The sequence below is a fragment of the Acanthopagrus latus genome, chromosome 18 (genome assembly GCF_904848185.1).
Source record: "Acanthopagrus latus isolate v.2019 chromosome 18, fAcaLat1.1, whole genome shotgun sequence".
In the NCBI taxonomy this organism is placed as follows: domain Eukaryota; kingdom Metazoa; phylum Chordata; class Actinopteri; order Spariformes; family Sparidae; genus Acanthopagrus; species Acanthopagrus latus.
The window spans coordinates 13,004,316-13,026,263 of record NC_051056.1 but is presented as its reverse complement, the minus strand read 5'-3'; the positions used below and the strand labels follow the sequence as shown (position 1 = coordinate 13,026,263).

Sequence of the window (21,948 nt, the reverse complement as noted above, 5' to 3'; positions counted from 1 at the left end):
TGTTCATCTGCTGCTATTTATAGCTCGTTTGTTGCTGATCCTTCTTCCCCTCACATGAAACTGGATTCTGATTTATGAACGTGAACTCCACAGATGCTGTTCTGTTGGCAGTGTCGGTCAGTTGGTCGGTCACCGCTTTGGTTCTGACTGAAATATCTCAACTCCATGGATTGCATTACATTTTGTACAGACAATCATGGTTCCTTGGAAATGTATCCGCGGTACTTCTAACATTGCCACGGGGTATACATTTTTTGTATTTTACTGGAAAGTGTTTGTGCAGACATAGTTCATAGTTCTGAGGTGTTGTATAACAAGACTTTTGTGATCCACAGAATTTTACTCTTTTGCCACTCTTATGCCAAGTGCTTCCACCAATATTTTGAATGGATTTTCATGAAATTTGGAACAGACAGTCATGTTCCTCTCAAAATGAATTGTAACCACTTCACCACCATCCCTTTTCCTCACCTTTTCCATCTAGCGCCATCATCCGGTTAAAATTCCAAATTGTCCAATACTCACCAGATATCTGCACAACAGAGCCCATCAGCATCTGCTGTACTTTGTGATGCATTGTGTATGTTGTATAGCCATAATCTTTGTTTCAAGTGTTCAAAAAGTAGTATTATCAACAGTGTATAAAGTAACAACAATATTGATGTTGTGTCAAATATGTCTGTTTATTGTACACCAGAGATGTCTAGCCCCGGGCTGTCCTGTCTTGTTTTAATACTTAACTGCAAGTTGTATACGTTTCACAGGCTCACTTAGCTGTGCTGTCTGATAAACAAAAAACACCTCAGAAATTGTCAATAAAGGAAATGTTATTTTACCTAACTTACTTATTAAACAGAAAAATAAATTACCACCATACCATGTCTCTCTTTTACTGAACAAAGACAAGCTTCAGTGACTTGTCATTAAACACACTTTCTCAGTAATGATTATACTGTTGCAAAAAAAAAACCATCCATCACCTCAGAGTCTGTTGTCAGTCCTGATACAGCCGTCTTCACTACAAGCTACTGAGCTTGGTTAAGTCGAGCCCTGTTGACTGTGGCGTATAGACTTCAATGCTGTTTGCTTCAAGTGAGTAAATGTATAGCTGCACAGCTAACTGAGCTAACCAAAATAAGTAGCTAACAGCAGCTGGTATCTGCAGCCATTGATAGCTACATCAAAGAGTATAGTGAGCAGCAGTTAGTGGTTACCCTGGCAATATGCCACCCCTATTTGTTTGGAGTGACCTTCTACAGGTGGCCACATCTCACACATTGTATCATTAAAGCTAATTAGCAGATGTTAGCATGCTACCTGCCACAGGGCAGCATGCTCAAACTCAGAGCATGGCTGCAGACTCTCACAGTCTTTTGCTCTGACTTCAGTATACAGTGAATCGGAGGACAGCACGCCTGTTTATGTGCCGAGGGGAGTTGCTGTGTATGCTGGCAGGTGGTGAGTTACACATGGCAGTGTTCACTCAGACTCAGCTCTAAACAGGGGCACGACAGTTGCTGTCAATGTTTTTCCCCTCGCTCCTCATACCTTTTTTTAGCTTTTGTTCTGAAATACCCCGAACCACATCTTTCTCTCTCCCTGCCTTACAAGGGTTTGTTTGTCTTTTAATTGGTTTGTGAGGCACCCCTCCACTCCCAAAGCCCAACTGAGTTGCCGAGATACAGACCATGAGAAGGAATTTGAGGACATCAGTAAATCTACATAGGCCTCTGGCAAATGCGGGCAAACACAACTGTGTCTATAACAAAACAGTCCAGTACATTAAACGTCCATTCATCAAGCGGAGGGTTTGTTTCTGGGCCACCTGAGGGCTCTGCTCTGTCAACAGGTGGCGCTTTGCTCGACTAACAGAAGTGAAAATATTGGTATGCACAGGCCGTCCTGTCTGTGACTTACTGTTTGTCCATCCCTCGGTTCCGAGTGACCAGGGCTGTTAGAAATGTTGTGCTCATCCTGCGTGTATGGCCTCAATGTTGTGAAATGAATGGAGGATTGTCGGGCAGACGTGCTTGGAACAAGGTGATGTGTGTTCCCTTTCTAAACTTTAGATTTTATGTCACTTGTAAAAGCCTAGATTGACTGGTTTGTATACGCAGACGAAGGGAACAGAGTTGTTTATCTTCTGGCTGACGTAATTCTGTGATTAGCTCTGAGGTTTTATACCTCCACGCTCTGTCTCCCACACACACACACACACACAGTCTGTCTATGCTGCAGCTGACCTGAGACAAGGCCCATATGAACTCAATTTTCTCCCGCAGACAGCCAAAACAACCAAAAACAACAACAAAAAATGCATGCTGACGTATGCAGATAGGAAGGAAATCAATAAAAAACAAACAAGGGAGGCAGAGCGGTGAGATGAAAGGAGGCTCAGAGGGCAGGCGGATGGAATTTAGCACATCTGTTACTTTGGCAGGGCCCTCAATCATGTGTGATGTTGTGGAGACTGGAAGATGGTCAGAGAGCGTCCGTGTAGGTCGTCTCCAGGCTCGCTCACATGTTTATCACCCGTGGATACAGGGCAGGATAGGCTGTTCATATTTCTGCGTACACAACAGAAAACATACCGTGGAACTTGTTGTGTTTTTAGATATACATATTCCCCTTCAACATTCGCTATTTCCCCTCCTTTGCACTCGGTCAAGATGAATTCAGCGATTTTAACGATATAGCTTTACAGCTCTTGGACATATCTGTATTATTTATGTGTTGATTAGTTAACCACAGTTCTCCATAAACACTTCTGGTATGTGTTGCTCAACACATTATGAGCCTCTGTAAATCACACGGGAAAATATCTGAGTCGAACAAGAACTGTTTTCACAACTTAGAGGCCAAACTGGATTAAGATTCTGTTGCAAATTATATCATCCTCTGTTAAAAATCACTAGCTCTGCTTGCTCGACAGCTTTTGGTCCATTGATTTTTTTGTTGCCCGATTTTGATTTTTTTTTCTCTGCATTTTTGTATCCTGTCACCTTGGTCAGGTCTCCTCTGCAAAAGAGCTTTCTAGCCTGAAATTGGGCTTCACTAAGATATAAAGCTGAGGTCTGAATATTAGAAAAATCAACATTGCTCATTTTAGATCTTGAAACCTCGATGTCTTCTTGGACCTGCGCTGTTATTGAATCCCTGTTGCCCTGAGACAACCACTCAAAACAATGATGTCTGCCAGGAACAACACAATCTCACCGGTCTGCCTGCCCGCCCAACAGTTTCTTTTTCTACCAGTAAATTACATGGAGCGACAGCCACAACCTTTTGAATGAATCACGTTCGGACGAAAATAACAAAACTGGCAGTGATAACAAAACTGTTTTCCTGCCTGGTGATTATAATTGTAGTTTGGTAAATACTACCTCTTTTAGATCTCACAGAGTTTTTGTCTGGAATTCCCCCTCATACCGTCATAATCACACGGTGCATGCTCAGATCAAGAGACACTCCTTATTTATTTTCACAGCTTTGTTAAAACCATTAATGCACACGCACCTTCCGGCCACAGAGTGATTCATGGACGGGCTGGGAGTGTTTTAACCTCACTACCTTTAACCTCCTCCTGTTTGTCCCACAGTTGCTGCGGCTGGTGACGGTGTCTGAGAAGCGGTGGAGAGCCCGGTCGCGTGGAGCTGGCGGAGCAGTGGATGGATGGAGCGACGAGGGGGAAGAGGGATTCGAGAGCGGTGACTGTGATGATGAGGATGAGTGCGCTGGAGTGTCAGGGCTGGGGCCGCCACCAAGGCGCAAACGGTTACGCATCTTTTCAGGTTAGACACGTGTATTCAAACTGGATCTCAAAATTCACTTTAAATACAGGTTGTGTGGCGTTATTTGAGGTGCGGCATCCACACAGATACCTTCGAAAGACATTTAAAGTCCCATATTATGCTCATTTTCAGGTTAATATTTTAAAAAATTGTTGTTTTCTCATACTGTCTGTTGCTGCAGCACCTCTATTCACCCTCGGTCTAAATGCTCAGTTTTAGTGCCTGTCTCTTTAAGGCCCAACTCCTGAAATGTCCAGCCTGTTGTGATTGGTCAGCCTTACAGGCCTGAGCAACGCTTACCACATTTCTGCATCAGCTCTGCTGTGGAACTTTACTGTGCCCATGCGGCAGGGATTCTGCACATTAAAGTGTTTGTACAGGTCTTGGGCAACACTACTGCACATGTGAAAAAAAAAATTACATTTTTCTTTGGCTGCAAAGGAAGCCGCACGGAATCTGAAAAATTGCCTCTAGGTAATGTCACTCAGTAGATAAGTTGCATTGTGGGTAATGAAGTCACCTACCTTCATACTAATTATTTTCACATTTGCAGTAGTAGTCCCCCAAGACCTCTTAACACACTTTAAAGTGTAAAATTAGTGGAGTTACCTTTAACCGATGACACACTCCTCTTTGACTGTAGTTACTCTTCCTTATTATATTATTATGGAAACCTGCTCTAACAAAGCTCTTTGAAATTGTAATAAAAAAGTTCCATTTCCTCTGAATTATTTACAATAAAAATCCCCTGTTAATTTGTGAGTTAAAAGCTTTCGTTATGAAGCAGGAAAGTCAAGAAATGTTGGGTTTCACCTGCAAATTAATACAGCCCCTAAAACAGCTGAAAGCGAACACAATGAAACAATAAAACACAGCAGATGTCTGAAAGTACAATCAGGGACACTGGAGCGAAACTAAAGAGATTCCGTTAGAAGCTACAAAAGCACTGAACGCTGATCCCACAGAGACTTTTAAAGAAACACATTTCTCTCAGGTCTCCTGCACAGACATATGTCTCTCAACACACACTTGTATGAGGGGGAGAAGGGGGGCCATCATAAATTGGCTGAGGTTGTGAGACCACTCCGGAGAGGGGTCGTCCCTGACACAGCATGGCACAACTCAGTGAAATTGGTGATGAAAGCACAAATCAGAGCGGCATGGTTTGACTAGGTGCTGCCGAAATTGCGAGCAGAAAAGCCCCTTTGGTGTTTTTGTAATGACAGCTGTGATGGCAGCATGACGACGACTGTATCATTGTGCCATCACAACCTCACGGAAGTCCGAACAGCTAGTTTGAAGGCACAGTTTCTGAAAAGGGGCTTTGTGCATCTCTCTGTGGATTGAGTGTTTTGAAGCTTTCATAGTGTTTAAAAAGCACCTAGACTTGCTTTTTAAACAAAAAAGACACAGAAATCTCACTTTCTACATTGTGGGACATTTAACTTGCATTTATGAGGCAGGCTGTGATAAAATGCTGGGCACAACCTATTAAGTTGTTTACATCTTAAGCCTGCTAACCAAATTGGAATTGTTTATTTTAATACTGGTAGGTGCAGGAATGGGTTTGGCTCCTTCTGCAGCGAGTCAGAGAGATCACAGTCCGAACACAGGCATTGGGCACAGCAGAGTGGTGTTTACATGACTACTGTACATGTTGACACTACCGTGACACTATGCGGCAAGAGACGCGAGACTTCCTCAGGTAGCCGCCTCACCTCGACCCCTTGACCTCCCCGCTGTCAATCCACTGGAAACGTCGGACGCGCTCTTCCAAAGCCAAACAAAGAACAAATGAAGCTACCAACTGCTGGAAGAAAAGAAACCAAACAGAAAAGGAGAGAGAAAACAGCCAGGGAGCAGGAACAAGGGGGTTCGATACACCAACACAAAGCCAGCGCAGCTGAGCAAACACGGCAGAGGGAGTAGTCCTCCTGTCGGGGTTGTTGTGGCAGAGATTTGGGTTCGCCAGGCGAGGGAGCGGGAGCGGGAGCAGGAACCCGGGGTTAACGCAGGAATCCTGCAGGGCCATCACTTCCAGCAGGCTGGGCCGTGAGAGTCTGATGCCCTCTTCTTGCATGCTCCTGTTAGCCTGACTGTACAGTTCTGCTTCGATACACAGAGTCATTATACTGTCTGCTCCGGCTCACAAGCTGCTGAAGTTGACACCCTGGGAAATTATAGTCTGACCTCCATCTCAGTCTCAATATCCCTCAACATTTTCCCTTATCTGCTCAGTGAATTAGCAGATTAGATGTGCACTGTGCCCCTCATGAGTGTGTGTGAGTGGGTCTGCAGGCTCACATAGGCCTGTTTGTACATTAGCCAGTAATGTTTGCAGACCTTGGAGAGACCCTTCTCATTGGCAGACACACAGATAGCCGCTGATAGCCTGTGATGACCCAGCAAAACGCTGACCTAGCACAGCCGCTTAGCCTGTGCATTTTGGTCAAACAGGGGACTGGGATTCAAAGGTCAAGCTGCGAGCATGAGGCCTAATGGGCTCCCTGTCTGTGCTTTGCTGCCCCAAGATGGACGAGGCAGATCTGGTTTCACAAAGCCTGGAGCAGAGAGATGGTGTAGCAGACACACACACACACACACACACACACACACACACACACACACACACACACACACACACACACACACACACACACACACACACACAAGAGCCAGAGAAAGGTGACAGAAGCTACAACAACAAGGTGCAGACAGGACAGAGGCAGGGCTGAGACCCCCACACAGCCCTGGCTGTCAGCCTGCTGACCACACGGAGGATGTTCCCGAACGTACGCAATGATTGATCTTTCCTCACTCATTCTCGGCACAGATCCCATAGCCTTCTGATCACTAACACGACTCACACACAACACACAGAGACACACACATAGACACACACACTTCCCCTCCTGACTGGTCAGACCCCACGTCGCACATTCCCCCGAGCATTCCAGGCCAGAGGAGCTATTCCAGGACGGGGACCCCCCCTACACCAACCCCACCCATCAAAAGCCAGACAAGCAGCCAGGCACTGGACTGGTTACAGCTCACACACCAGACAGATCACCCACTGACCTCTCTGGTGACGTGTCTGTTCATGTCTATTATTTGCTAGGATTGCACAGACAGAATTAATTGCTTAAATCATTTGGGGCTTCAACAGAATACCTACACACCAGCTATACTCAAGTTACAACTTCACACACGTGGCAGGGTAAAAAAAAACACATGATAAGATTCTGATGATGGTCAGATTATGTAATGATGTGTTTCTCAGTCACTAATATGTTCTATCTGCACTTTGTTTAAAGTAGGCTGATGTTTCCGATCAATACTATAGCTGCTGCAGCCACAAGTGTCAATTATGGGATAATGTTATATTGTGTATGGGTGGAAGTAACATCTAGTAACATCACACTCACTTATGTATGCATTGCACCACACCATCTAGTTAAATATTTTAAAAAATATTATTGAGTACTGAGAACAATTTGAATTGTTAACTGAACCTTTTATCTCCGTTTTTGCAGCAGATAAGGTTATCTGATCACAAACAGGCCAGTTAAAACATTGCCCAGACCACTGAGCAGGACAGAGGAGGAGTTGGGAGGAAAATGTCTGAGGGTTTGGAGAAACAGAAATCACTGAAAGCCTGCTGTTGATAATGTATCAAACATCAGCAGTTAGTGACTAATGCTCTGAGTAGTGTTTGAGAAGAGAACCTTGTACATTTATGTTCATACCAGTAGTTTTACTTGTAATTGAGTAACATTTCAGTAATTAAATGAAAATTGTTTATGCAGCTAGTACTAAGAATGTTGCTGTGTTGTGTTAATTCTTCTTACACTGTAATGGTCAACCTGACTTGGTAATTCTGAGGTTTCAAAATTTAGAGTGTAGCCCCAATGAAAGTATTTTTTCAAGTTGCCTGTTGATCTGTGAATGAAGCTCATTGTTACAAAATCAAAAGTATATTGATACATTTATGAATCATGTACCTGTCGCATTCAGACTGAGAAAATCAAATTATTTTATATAATTATCTATAATCCCAAAGTGTGTATGTGAACGCGCTCACAGTGATGTGTGCTTGGCAGTATGTGTAGTTGTTTTAATCCTGTGACACCACATGACTCTCTCTTGCTCATGATGAGGGCTCATCTTGGTTTCCATGCTTTCATGCACACCTGGTCCGTGACCAACAAAGACCTCCACCATGTTCATGAAATCTGCTTCCTCCTTTCATTTTACCTCCCAGTGTCACTTCAGACATGTAGGGCAATGTTTTCAGTGCTGACAAATAGTGAGTAATTTTAAAGAGACCTTTTATGCCCCCCCCCCCTCAGTGTGGTATATTTGTTTTTGTGCATGTAAAAGATCTTGAAAGTTAAAAAGGTCTAAGTCTGCACCAACAGATGCTCCTCTTTCCCAAAGATAACACACTCCTGAAACACCACATCAGTAGTCTCTCCCTTAATATTGTGACTTTGTGACATCACACTTCGTCACCAAGTCATACTTTTGCATAATGAATGCATCATGGCTAGTTTGGCAAGTCGATTTAACATAGCTCTGTTGTTAACGGTTGGCAGTGGTACTAGTGCTGGGTTAGGCGTGTGTGAGCTGACCAATCAGAGGAGACTGGATACTCAGGAGGAGACAGGAGCTACAACAGAGTTTTTCAGACAGAGGAGGAATGCAGAGCTGCAGCAGTGGACAGTATGAGAAAACTGACTGAGCATGAAAGCATATTAACCTTTTCTAGTAGCAACCCAAAATAAAATGATGAACCTGAAAATGGGCACAATGTCTCTTTTTATATATAACATCGTAACACATCATGAGAAAGTGAAACCTGTTTGATTTGTGAAAGCTATTGCAGTTTGAAACATTGCAAATCATATTTACAGCTCTCAGGATAATGTTTCAATCCTTGAAACAAAATTAATCAAACTGGGAAAATGTGGAAATAATCCACAGAAATGCCTCTTTTACTACAGTAGTCGACCACTCAATTCCAACGCACTTATAAAAATGGCCATTTAAGAGTCTTATGCTTACTGCTAGACAAAAAAACTTGTTAAAACGGGTTTTTGAAGCAGTTTGGAAACATTTAGTAGTCTGAGAGCCAACAGTTGGTGGGCTGTGCCACAGCTCAGCAGCCCAGAGCTCTGCCTTGTGTGTTTTCTTGCTGAGCTGGATGGGGCGTTCGCTGTGCACTGTGCCTCGCCATGCTCAGCAGGAGCCGCGTGAATAGGCCTCTTGTTATGTGCCTGCACTCAGACATTCGGTCACTGTAAGCACCCCGAAGGCAAGCTGCTCTTTTGGGAAGCTCTTGAGCATTTTATCAGCACCAGGGGTTAGCAAAACGCAAAGTGGAAATATTCCTGTAATGTGAAACACGCGGCTTACGATGAGAGGCTGGGCTGGGCTCACCTTTCAGGTCTGCTCCAAATTTTGTGGCTGGAACAAAGGAGCGAGGAAAAGAAAGAAGAAGGTGATGAAAGAATGCGGATAAAGAACAGAAAGAGACAAAAACACCTTTGATAAGTCTAAAGGGTGATACACTGGGAAACCTTAACATTCTTTACCCAATGTGTATGTGGGTCCAATTGACAGCCGTACGTGCTGCCAATACCGGAACCTGGTATGTTAATTAACTGCAGCTGCGACCCCTGACCCTCGGCACCTGATAGGTGAGTCACACGGCGCCGGTCCTCCACAGTTGTGTTTGCCACATGTCTTCATCAAAAAAAGCCATAAGCCAGACACTGTTGATATTAGCTCCGGCAGCTCCTCCTTTAAGCTCCATATACTTTCATAAAGACCATTATCTGAGCCACCGCTCTCATGAATGTGCTTCCTGTTTAACAGTCATCCACATGTGGTTGCCAGGTAGAGGGCCCTGCTGCGTGCCACAGGTTAGCGTGAGACAGAAGGAAACAGGCTCAGACGATGCAGATGTGCGAGGACGAGCGCAGGTGTTTGGGTGGAGGAGGAATCTGGGTGCCCACATGGCCTGCGTCCTCAGCAAGCAGGGCCAGATGGTACAAAAACATGCAGACTTGAGTATTACTGTTTGAGGCCTACCTCCATCAAGATTAAATCATCTGCCAACATATATAAATAAAAGGGAACAGGTGACACTCTTGAGTCCATTTTTATCTAACATCCACATGCATGGTTACAGTTGTTTGGTTTCAGGAGGGTTCTGGTTGCCGTTTGTGGTCTGAGCAGTTTTGACCAGTCGAGTATGAGCAGACTTCGGTTGCCTGCAGGCTAGGGCTGGGCGATAAATCAGCAGAAGCGATTAGTTCGAGTTTGTGGTTTAGGACGAGTTAAAAAAAATAAAATCGATTTTCACTTTTTGTAGACAAAAGTTACCTTTTGCAAAATAAAGTATTTAATGAAAGTTATGTTAACACTTTATCAATACCAATGTGGAAACTGACCTGTTTTTATAATAGCAAGTAATCTGAAATGTTAAATTTATGTTTACAAAAGCATTTTATCAAAAAGGGACACATACTTTTCAAGCAAGTTTGAAGGTGCACTGTTTAAAATGGCAGGGCAATTTTGTTAAAAAAATAAAAAAATAAAAGCCTTAAAATAAATGCAATGCTTTTGATAATTAATTTGTAATTTGAAGTTTGTTCTTGAGAAGAAAAAAAAATCGGTCAACTGGTTGGTTGATTGGCTTGTTTGGTGGTTGGCTGGTTTGTTGCTTTGTCAGCAGAGCAACACAAAAATTACACAACAGATTTCCATACAACTTGGATGGAATCTGGGTCTCGCCCCAAAATACACCCAATTAACATTTGTCCCAAAATTGTCATCAATCTCTCTGGGAATAATGCATGAATCTTTGTGGGAAAAATTATCAGGTGTATTAAATTGACTGGTATCTATGAGTGAGCAGAATTTGACCTAAATGTGGTTCTTGAATTAATGGTGAAGTTATAGGTGGTTGAAACACGACGATTGAATGTGATATTGAATCAGGATTGATTGACATCATGGGGACTGTTGGGCTGTGGTGGAGGTATGCGCCCTACGTGCCATTCCAGTTTTTAAATGCATCTGCATTCCTTCAAAGATAAATTGAGTCATCTCTTAACTCTAACATCATTCTTGCAACTGAAGTTGCCAGTCAGACTGCAAACAATCTGTATCTGGATATCTGCTGGCTCCAAAACATTGGCTGTTGCCAACAGAGGCCAGAAAGCAAGTGGTTTCTGGGATTGCAATAATTTAACTTTGACCTGAAATTTTCGAGACATTTCATTTTCAACCTTGTTAGCAGCACGGCTCTGGAAATAGCATGCATTGTTGATACATCTCAGGGATTTAATCGGCCCACTACCCAGGTACAGACTAAAATATGATGGGGAACATAGTAAACATTGTACCTGCTAAGCACTAGCATGTTTGCATTGTAACTGTGGGAATGTTAGTATGCATTTAGCTCAAAGCACCACTTTCCCTCAGCGCAGCCTCACACAGATGTTTGTTGTAGACTCTTGTTATTTTATGCCAACTGAAATTACCAACCAGAAACATAAAATATCAATCAAAACCCTTTTAAATTCCTCCAATGCTTAAAAGCTTTGGTTGCGATAACATATATTGATGTTGCAAACATTTTTTTTTAAAATCTGCAACCAGTGATCTTATGTCTTAGATCTCAGTGTTGCTTTAATTCTGTATAATTATGATTTATTTTCTCAGGGAAATCAAAGAACAGATGTTTTTGTTCAGTTGCAGCTTAAAAATCTTTATTCCAAAAAGAGATTTGGAAGAAATGCCTTCTGCTCTCATCCTTGGCTGACAAAAAATCATTCTTTAGCCAACAAAAATCTCTTTATCTTTTAGATAATTAATGACAAACTTAAAGCGATGACTGTTATCCAAAATGGATATACATTTTTTTTTCTGGAGAAGTCTTTCAATTGATGAAAACATTAGGCTAGAGGAGGTGTTGAAAGGTTTAAGGGTGGTGCTGGTGGAGAGACTGATAATGTGTTGCATGCTGGAAGTGTTCTGACCCAATGTTCTCTACAGCCGTCCCTCCTTGAGCTTATAAACAACCTCTGTAAATTCAGCCAGTCCTCCTCCTTCCCCACCTCCTCCACGCCCCTCACAAAAATAATGAAGCTTGCCACCATCTGTGTAAACAGGCTTGGCTAGTAAGAGCTGCAGTCATCTCTCGCTCTGGTTCTCACTGGAGCCTGCCACAAGGCCCTGTCTATCCCCAGTTATTGGGCTGAGTGTGGTGGCAGTGGAGGGGAAGATGGGGGGGGAAAGGGAGGAGAGGAACACAGGGATGAGGTTACCCTCTTATTGGACCCTTTTTGGTCTTCCGCCATGGAGCTTTCTCAAATCAATCCGGGGATAAAACCCTTAAGATTAGTCAGAAGGCAGGAAGAAGAGCCCTGGTTTTAATTTCTGTGGATACGAGCGCAAACTGGGTTCTCATCATCTACGCGAGCAGGGGGGCGCCCGCCGGCATTTGATTCACTTTGTAGGCCTATGCATTTTTCTGTGTTTGTGTGTGCCTCTCGGAAAAAGCGTTTGTTTGCTCAAGAGCTTTATTTACATTCACAGGCACTTTTTGGACGCACTAAATTGATTCCAGGCCCCGTTCCTGAGCCATGTCCATCAGCCCAGCCACAGTCCACAAACACTCTGCACACAGCGGGACCATTCTCGAGGCCCGCCGCTCCACTGCTCACCGCCGCAGTGACACACAGCAGCCATTTTGTGGGAATGTCTCAAAAGCCGGGTTTGAGGGCTCGGGGCGGTTTGCATTTTACGTGTTAACCCTCTACTTTCACCTGCATCTCCTAAAGTCACCTTCTATCCATCTTTTTCTTCCTGTGGCCTGCTCCCATTCTGCCTCTCCAGCCCATTCTTCAAAGTAACTCGACGATGCAGGAGCCCTGCTGTCGATGGACTCGGAGCTGCTGGAGGAAACCGCAGGATAACCACTAAAAAGAGCTTGCATAGATAGTAAAACTACTCAACAGGAGCGCTCTGTGTGTGCAGGCAGACCAGCCAAATTGTCACTCTTGGCTGTATTTCTAGTCTGCCGTTCCATGACAGGAATGTAGGGGGGAGAATTCTGCATGTTTGTTGGCTGGGACGTCTGCACAACAAACACACGTCTCAATCTGCCAACTCCATTTCCTTCGCCGGACTGACTGTAGGACCCAGGAGGAGAATGTAAACAGATCTATGTGGGATGTCAGTTTGCCTCATTATTAAAAGATAAAGATAGTATCCGAAGAATGCGTTCCCCGACCGGGATGTCCCCCAGGACGAAGGCCGACCCACCGGTCACAGGCTCCTCGCGACCACTCCTGCCTCTCTCTCTCTCTCTCTCTCTCTCTCTCTCTTTAGGTCAGCCTTTATCTCTCTCTCTCCCTGATAACAACCACCATTGTTCCATCTGTCCAGAAACACCCCTAACCGGCACTCCCTCCTAACCTCTGACCCTCCATCAGCACCGCCGGGGTTACAGGCCTCCTCTGTATGTGGCGCAGCTCCCCACCCTGAACGAGCCCCTTGCCCTGAGTGCAGAATCAACTCTTTGTACGTTTGATTTGTTATGGCTTTTACCCCTCGCACTGGTGCACACACTTTCCACTCACTGCGTGGAATTCTCGGTTAAAATTTATGCCCCTGTTTCAAGCTTTTATTTCTCTTCAAGCTCCTTCTCTTTCTCCTCTCCCCGATCACATTAGCTGTTACTGGAAGAGGAGACTATAAATACATGGGACTAAATCTAATTTGGACAGCGTAGGGAAGGCCAGTGGGTGTGATGTGCTGGCCATCCCCTCGCTGACACCACCTCCCTTCACTGACCATGTTAATTAATAGGTGTTGACTATCGTTTGTCCCACAAGCCACAATTTAGAAAGTGTTTTGGACGGTAGGTTTCCTCTTTTTGACAGCTGGCTGTACTCCTTTCTTATCAGCGAAAAACCCACACATTCAATGCTCAGTTCATGTTTGAGTGTTTCAGATTTCTTTTGTCTCTTTTCCCCTCTTTTAGCCTCCTCGCCCCATTATTCACTTCTCATTTCATCTTACACTGTTTAGAGCTCCATGTTTGTGTCCTCGGCCCTCATTGGCATCAAGTCGCCCTGCATTACTCTCTTGCCCTCTGTGTGGGAGGATCCCTTGGCCTAGAATAACAGTGAGTGTTGTGGAGGTTAGGAGGCTGGAGCAGCTCAGAGAGCGGAGCTGTTGCAAAAGCCCGGGGCAGGGCCTCTTCTGGGCGTCCCGTTTGTCTTGGCCCGACATTCCCAGCCTCTCCGAGCGCCCCTGTGGTCGGCCTGTGGGTGTGGAGGCAGACGGTCGCATTCCCGCCAGCCCATGGACAGAAGCATCCTGCACCGCTCCCTCGGTTCCTTCCCAGCTCTCAATCAGCAGTGTCTCGGGACAAACAGCCCTCGCCAAGCTACAGAATGTGACCGGCAGGCCAATAATCACAGCTCAGCTCTATATCTGTTACCCTCAACAAGATAAGACCGAATCAATCGATCCAGCAGCTCCTATCATGTTTTTACAGAGCCATTGTCTTCTTCGCAGCTGTAAGGGCTCCTGACAAAGAATTGCACACACGCGCACGCACACACACACTCCTTCCAGCCCCTTGATTTTTCAAAATTTGCTGAGTGCAACATTTAAGCGAATACTTTGCACTGAGGAGATGAGACCAGTGATAAAATATTTGCTTTACCTCGGAAACCATAATATCTCTTAAGCTGTTGAATCTTAAACCTAGATCAAATTTGACCAGCTTAGGTGTGTTATGTGCACACACCGTCTGCCAATGCAGCAGCAATCTAGACCATCTCCGACGTTTCATAAGAAGCACCTGTGTTTGGAGACTTAACATTCCACATACTTATCTGACCAAAAAAAGGCCTTTGTGCATAGCACACATGTACCGAATAAACTGTACTGGACCATGAAGGTACACATTTGCCAGACGGGTTAGAATAATGTGTCAACTGGCTACTGATGTGCTGTACTGACTCCTTGCAGTAATTTAAGTGCGTTTCGGAAGTGTGTGAAAGTGCAAGACAGCACGAATGAAACCTCTCCTGTGGTTTTCTGTATCTTGTAATCATCACCTGTAGTGTGGTGTGATGGAAAATGTGGCTTCAGTGTTGCAGTTTTGGACATAGTTTGCTTGATGTGACAACTACGAACTGTAAACGACAAGCCTCAGGAACCGAGCGCTGCTGAAAACAAAACTCCAGACTCCCTCACCCCCTCCCTGTTTCCCCTCCTCAGGCAGAAACATCACTCAGTCACACACACACACACACACACACACACACACACACACACACACACACACACACACACACATGTGCATGCATGCACTCACTCCAGCCACTGTTTGACCTGTTCCATCCAAACAAACATCCGCTCCCCCTCAAAAACCACAGTCTGGATTTATTTGTCTATTCTCCTGAGGAATGAAGAAAACATAAAAACCTGAATGCGTCCCCGCCTGTTGACTCGCATGCGACTGAACCTACCTGCTCATTCTCAGTCCGGAGCCTGAGCCTAGCTAATCAGTGGGTGGACTGTTGACCTCTCCCCTGTGTCGTAACTTGAGCTTGTAAGGCCACAATAAAGCTAGCAGGGGCATGCTAGCATTTTGGCATCCTTTGAGGAGTGATAGCCTCAAAATGGAGGGTTTAAATGGACGAGCAGGAGGAGGGCTCAGCTCCGCTGAAAGCCACAAGGGCCCATGTTGGTCACATTAATCACAGCTGGGATTGTGGCTCTATTTTTAGCCAGGAGTTATCCGTCCATTGGCCTAATTGTCCCTGCCTGCCTACTGTCCTGGCTCCTCCCCAAAAAGCCCTGAAGAGAAAAGATAGAAATAAGAAAAAAAAGTAGAAGCTGATTCTGGATTACTTCTGTTTTCCTCTCTCTGTCTATACTTTGCCACACAGGCACAGGTGTTCATCACTAATGATACTAGGATATTATTAGTCCCAGGCCTGTGCAGGAGTGTACGGAGATCTAAGTTTGCATAGTGTTCAGACCCTGTTGGGTTGTTTTTAAAGCCTGCAGAACAAGGCCCCTCTGTGGTGCTGCTCATGTCGAAGTGTTTAAACTAGAAAGAAAGACTCTTTTTTTTCCCTCCTCTGGTTCGAGGGATTTTTTTCACAGCCTGAGACTTCTTTTACTTTTTTTTCACTCACATTATTGCCTCTGTAAAGCACACCAACACAATGCTCTCCCACTTAGTCTCCCGCTTTTTTCACAAACACACACGAGGACGGGGCGCACACACCCCACTCAATCATCCGCACACAAACACACAAATGCGGACATGCGTGCCCCCCCGCCCTCCTTCTCATCCACAGTGTATATAAAAGCTGTATCGAATTGCACCTTGAGCTTAATTGGCTCGGCAGTACAGCGCGCTGCTGTCGACAGTGACAAATCGCTCTTTCAGAGCCCCCAAGAATGTCTGCCCACTGCCATGTCAGAGGACACAGGAGGGGGGAAAAAAAGTTAATTGTCCCCTGGCTGCTGTTCAAATGATGTCGTAACTGCAAAGAAATTCATCGGAGGTGCTGTTTGGCGCTTAGGAGGTTTATTTATTTGCCTCCTTCCTCTGTTTAAGATGGCAGCATAGGGGCCTGTGGGCACCAGGGGCTCAGTGTTTCAGCTCGAGGGGGCTAAGCCGAGGCTATAGCCGGACTCCCCGACTGCTCCCTCTGATCACACAGCGCTTCAGATCAGCCACATCCTCCCAGTGGATCACTCCCACCACCAGGGAGAACAGTGCACAGATCAGATGAGACGGCTAATTCAATTCGGAGCTGTCTGTTATTTTAGGAGCTCACATGTGACGGCGCGCACAAGAGAAAGTGAGTGTACGTGTGCACGGCCACCAAGACTGAGTGAGGGAGAGGTATGTGAGAAATGCACCAGTGTGTGTGTGTGTTAGTGTATGTGTCTGCATCTGGCTTGACAGGGGACGGCTCAGCTCATAGTTGGCGTTCCTGACCAGAGAGCTGCTTTATTACTGATATCCTCCTGCCCTCCCTCATAACTCAGCCTTCTTATTTGAGTCTCCCTCACAGCTTTCTGTCAGACAAAGCAGCACGTCACACACACACACACACACACACACACACACACACACACACACACACACACACACACACACACACACACACACACACGGAGGAAGAGCTCTGCACAGCGTCAGTAGGAGAACAGCTGTGGATGCAGAGCAGTAAGTGAGAGCAGAGCAGCAGGTGACCATGAAGTCATCGCAGCGAACAGAACAGATGGAGAGGAGAGGGAGGAAAACAGCCAGAATACAGCAGTAATGTAGGATTCACATGGAAAACTAAAAAGTTTTCACTTTTATTTATCCAGCAAACCGCCACGGTGAAAAACACTGAGGGCACCTGGGAGTTTCCCAGTCAAACCACAGCCTGCTGTTAACTCAATGGCCTCATTGGGGCAAATGAGCTCAGTGCCTTGCTCCAGGGCAACTTTACAGTAGTTATGGAGGCAGAGGTGAAAGTTCAAGTAATCGTTGGGTTCACTTATGTGGGGTAGGTTGGAGGTGCTTATCCCTAATCAGTGTGTTACCTGCAGTGGTTGACCGTCAGCTCTCCCCCTGTGTGGAGAAGAAGCAGCGCGTAGCACCGACAGGAAGCAGAGCGTTGTACTGCTAAACGGCACCTGAAAGAAGGCACACCTAAATAATGTAGATCTGTTAGTGTGCTATACTTTGAACATTTTTGGTGCTTTACATTGCTGCCAGACAGCCATTTCCTTTGGGAATACATTCCCTCAACCAACCTCAACGTCCTGCTGCAGCTGTGGCTGCCGAGCACTGTGTTATGCTGCAGATCAGCTGTTTGGATGAGATTTTCAGTGGCTGTCCGTGGCAATTAAAATCGCCAAAAATGTTCACAATATAACACACTTAAACGTATACGTATTTTCTAGGTGTGCCTTCTCTTAGGTGGATAAAATACGTCCTGCTGTCGGTAACGTTTAGCAGTACAACGCTCTGCTTCTCCACCCAGGGGGAGAGCTAACGGTCAGCCACTGCAGGTAACACACTAGGGGAGAAGTAACTCCCACAATCCCTCATCAAACGACCCAAATTATCGCTTTAAGGAAGGCAGTGGATGTATCACCAGTGTAATTTTCATCCACACCGTCCCTGAAGTCATTTAACAATTATTATTATTATTATTATTATTATTAATTGAATTCCCAGAGAACCTGAGCTCAGACAGGCAACATTGTGTATGATTAACGACACAGTGGAAATAAAAGTATTACCCACAAAAATAAATAATAGCTGCATTGAATTTGGTGTCTCCTGACAGTGTTGCCAGAGGACGTGGAGTCTGTTGAGCCAACTTCTCTCCATACAGAAAGGTTTTGTTCTATTTGCGAGGGAGTTTTTGACATTTGTAAAGGTTATATTCAGGAGTATGGACTCAGAGGTTAAACTGTGTTATCATTTACAAGAAATATATTTTATACTCAGGAATGACAGCAGTAAAACCCCAGACTGTCATCTGTGTTTTTCCACCATGCTGCAGGGAGATTTATTTTACTTTTTGGGCATGAAGTACAAGAGGCTGGCTTGTTGTTTTTCCAAAAGAAGAGTTTCACATGCAGTCAGTCCAATAAACTTCAAGGTTATCTTGAAGACACAAGAGAAAATATATATATATATATATATATATATATATATATATATATATATATATATATATATATATATATATATATATATATATATATATATATATATATATATATATATATATATATATATATAAAACCTTTGGAAAACAACAGGAACAGTTCATTATTTTGGGGGAAAATGTGCTAATTTACTTTCTTATCATGATGATTGATACCAGGAGCTAATTAGCTTAGCTTAACATAAAGACTATAAATACACCGATGAGGAACCACTGCGGACCTCTCATCTTGAATGTTCAATATGTAGGCAAAACAAAAGTCAATTGGCGTTAGAGGATTTCTGAGTGTACGACCAGGCCAAGGCTTAACGTTTCACCCTGCCTTTTGTTTTAATGCAAGTCAGCTCAGTATTTCTAACTGTCCCTTTAACATGCAGAGCAGTTTAGACCTTCACAAGATTTTCATCAGCGCAAAAATAATACCAACAAAAGTCTAGCTTGTCACATCTGAAATCACAGTGCCTGTGGCTGCTATTTTTGGTTACCTGATCCTTGTCATATTTGTCTCTGGAGCATCTCCCGACACAGGACCATAAATCCCTGACTCACTGGTGTTACGACATACAGTATCAAGTGATCCACAGTGAATTTGACAACTGATTCAGAGATTCAAACTGACACCCTCCTGTCACAAACTGTCAATATCTCTCACACAATCCAAGATGGTTTGCACATCTAGTTTTAGTCTAATTCACTTAAACAGTGATGCCTCCATTTTTAAACACTGAAGATATTTTCTATCACAGAGAAGATGTGCATCAGTTGAAGTGGTTGTGTGTTTCAGATTTGGAGACATGACTTCATCCTGCCTCTGTGGTTTTTATTTTTATTCTCTGTGTTCAGCATCTCACCACTTTAACTCCACATTTCAACACTCACTCTCAGTAAAATATGTGTCTGTGTGATTCCGCATGTGTCTACAACAATAACATGTGACATCTGGTTATGTGTGGCGCTTGTGTCTCTCCTTCTCCCAATGTAACATTGTTTTTACAGCTGTGCAAGACATCATGCAGAACTGGGACAGACATACCACACATGTTTTTCGACTTTTGTGACAGTGTTTGTTCTAATTATCTCCATCCTCTTTCCTGCCTCTCTCATACTTTTCATTCCTCTCCACCTCTTGCTGTCTATCTCCCATCCATCCCCTCCATCTGTGTCCCTCTCTCAGACCTTGCTGATAACCTGGCAATGGACGACTTCACCTTCCAGGAGCAGCTGCTGACCCCTCGCTTGGCCCCGGCCGGAGTCGGAGGCGTCTCCTCACCTGCGGCTCCGCTGTGGAGCAGCAGCCTGGTCCCAGCGCTCCCCACCATGCTCGCTCTGCTCCTGCTCTGTCGCCACTGACCACTGCACACTCCCATCACGTCTGAGGAACGTGACAAACTTTTTGAAAGTTCCAGTTCCTGATGTAAAGTTCAGCAGCTCATTAAATGAAGCATGAACGAGTAAAAAAAAAAAAGAAACAAATAAAAAATATGCCACATTTCTCTTTATCTGTCTCAGCGAGAAGCTGTTTTGTTTGATTCAAAACCACTGGATGTTCTCAAGAAACCTATTAAAGCACATCAGATAAACCCACAGCATCGTGTAAATAAGAAACATGCACTCTGGTTCACTCCCACTATGGTTACTACAACTTTTTATGCCCTTTTGCTTCACCTCCTCTCTGCTCCCGTACTGACTCCTGTATCAAAACAAAGTGACGGGGGCTCCTCGTCGTGAGACAGCTTTGTCACCGTCCTGCTAGTGAGGAGCTCCTCGGAAAACAGACTCACAACAGACCGTTTAAATTGCTCCCACTCCTAGTCTGCAACAGGTTACTGCCCTGCAGAAACAAGCTGGAAGGAGAGGAAAACATTTGTTGCACTCCTTCACAGCAGTCAATAATCTCCTGCCAGGACTGGGGAGTTGTTGTGAACTTCTTATCCTCAGAGGCTGAGACTAAACCATTATTTAAAGATGCACTGTACCTTAAAATGCTCTGTTGCTACTAAAATCTAACTTTATTTCTCTCATTTTTTGTGTCCTAGTGATAGCTAAACTACATCAGACTGATTCACTCACTCACATCACTTTTGTGACGCTGATTTTTTCTTTTTTGTATTTGTTTTTGAGCCCGACGATGAAAAAAAGTTTCAAGGGCTATCATAAGAGCTCCCAATAAGCCTGATAACTGTACAGATGTGTGTTTTTCTGTGTTAGTGCCATGTTTACAAAAATATGTTTCTTTGAAGTATCAGCATATTTCACAGAATTTGTGGTTCATGGATTGATTTATTGGCTGGACTGCGAAGCATTGCTGCAAATTTCTAGTTGATTCTTTAGCACTGTGGGTTACGCCAGGAGATATAAATATGTGTAAAAACGTGTAAATTAATTTTGTAATGTCGGTTTGCATCTGGCTTACACATTCTTAAAGTTTGGCCTATGTATTTAAATTTGTTTTGTTTTGTTTTAAACCAGAAGTTTTTATTGCTTGTGGTGAAAACTGGTTTCCAACCCCATGGTTAGACTGAATGACATGTGATGGCTGTTTGACACTAGTTAAAAGCTCAAGGTGTATCTGCTGCCACGCAGCTGACTCCACAGCTGTGCGCCAGACTGTCCATCCATTCATTCACCATTAGCTATAATCACTTATCCTCCAGGATCACAGGACGCTGGAACCAATTTCCAGCCGGTATTGGGTGATAGTCCCGATGCATCCTGGACAGGTTGCCAGTCAATCCCATGCCGAGACCATTCACATTCACATCTACGAATGCAATTTAGAGTTGCCGCTTAACCTATGCTGCATGTCTTTATACTGTGGGAGGAAATCGGGAACCAACACAGGAACTGTTCCAGCTAACCAGCAAGTATCAGATTATTTGACAGTTTGAGGGAGAGCGCTTTGTTCCCTCTAGGTGTGCAGTAAGTCATGTCAGTGAGCCAGCATGCAGAGTACCAGGGGCCTGACACTGCAACACCTAAACAGAATGCAGCCCTAACGTTATCAGTTACACCTGTGTTTGTCACGGCCCTCCTAACAATTCAGGACAATGTCAGTCCTTGGGTTAGACATGGATAAAATGAAATGACCTGTAACATTACAGTTTGGGGTTTTCTTTAATGTTGATGACGAAAGTACAATGTATAATAAATGAAACATGTTTTACACTTTTGTGTTTATTGTTTACGTGTATCGATTACATGAAAGACACTTTTTTCCCCTGAATTTTAATGTTTCATAACAGTTATGATAGGAAACAAAGTGCCAGTCAAAAAATATGGGATTGCAAAAGTTATTTCTGATCTTGAAATTGCACAACTGTGACCCCCTTCTGCAAGCCTGGCATATCATATTCAAAGAGCACAAAATCACAAAA

General features: G+C 44.2%; 1 protein-coding gene across 4 annotated transcripts in view; it reads left to right on the top strand.

Moving 5' to 3' along the window:
* gpc3 (glypican 3) overlaps positions 1-21,737 on the top strand; it is a 118,601-nt gene extending 96,864 nt beyond the window's left edge. Inside the window, exons 8-9 of one of the 4 annotated variants that reach the window (XM_037078088.1) lie at positions 3,599-3,791; positions 19,749-21,737. In XM_037078088.1, coding sequence (XP_036933983.1) covers positions 3,599-3,791; positions 19,749-19,924 — 369 coding nt within the window. In that variant the 3' untranslated portion in view covers positions 19,925-21,737. Of the gene's footprint in view, positions 1-3,598; positions 3,792-5,344; positions 7,298-7,324; positions 7,611-19,748 lie in introns of those variants that run through there. The other 3 variants (XM_037078091.1, XM_037078090.1, XM_037078089.1) reach the window with 3 other exon arrangements.
* Positions 21,738-21,948: the final 211 nt, after the last annotated feature.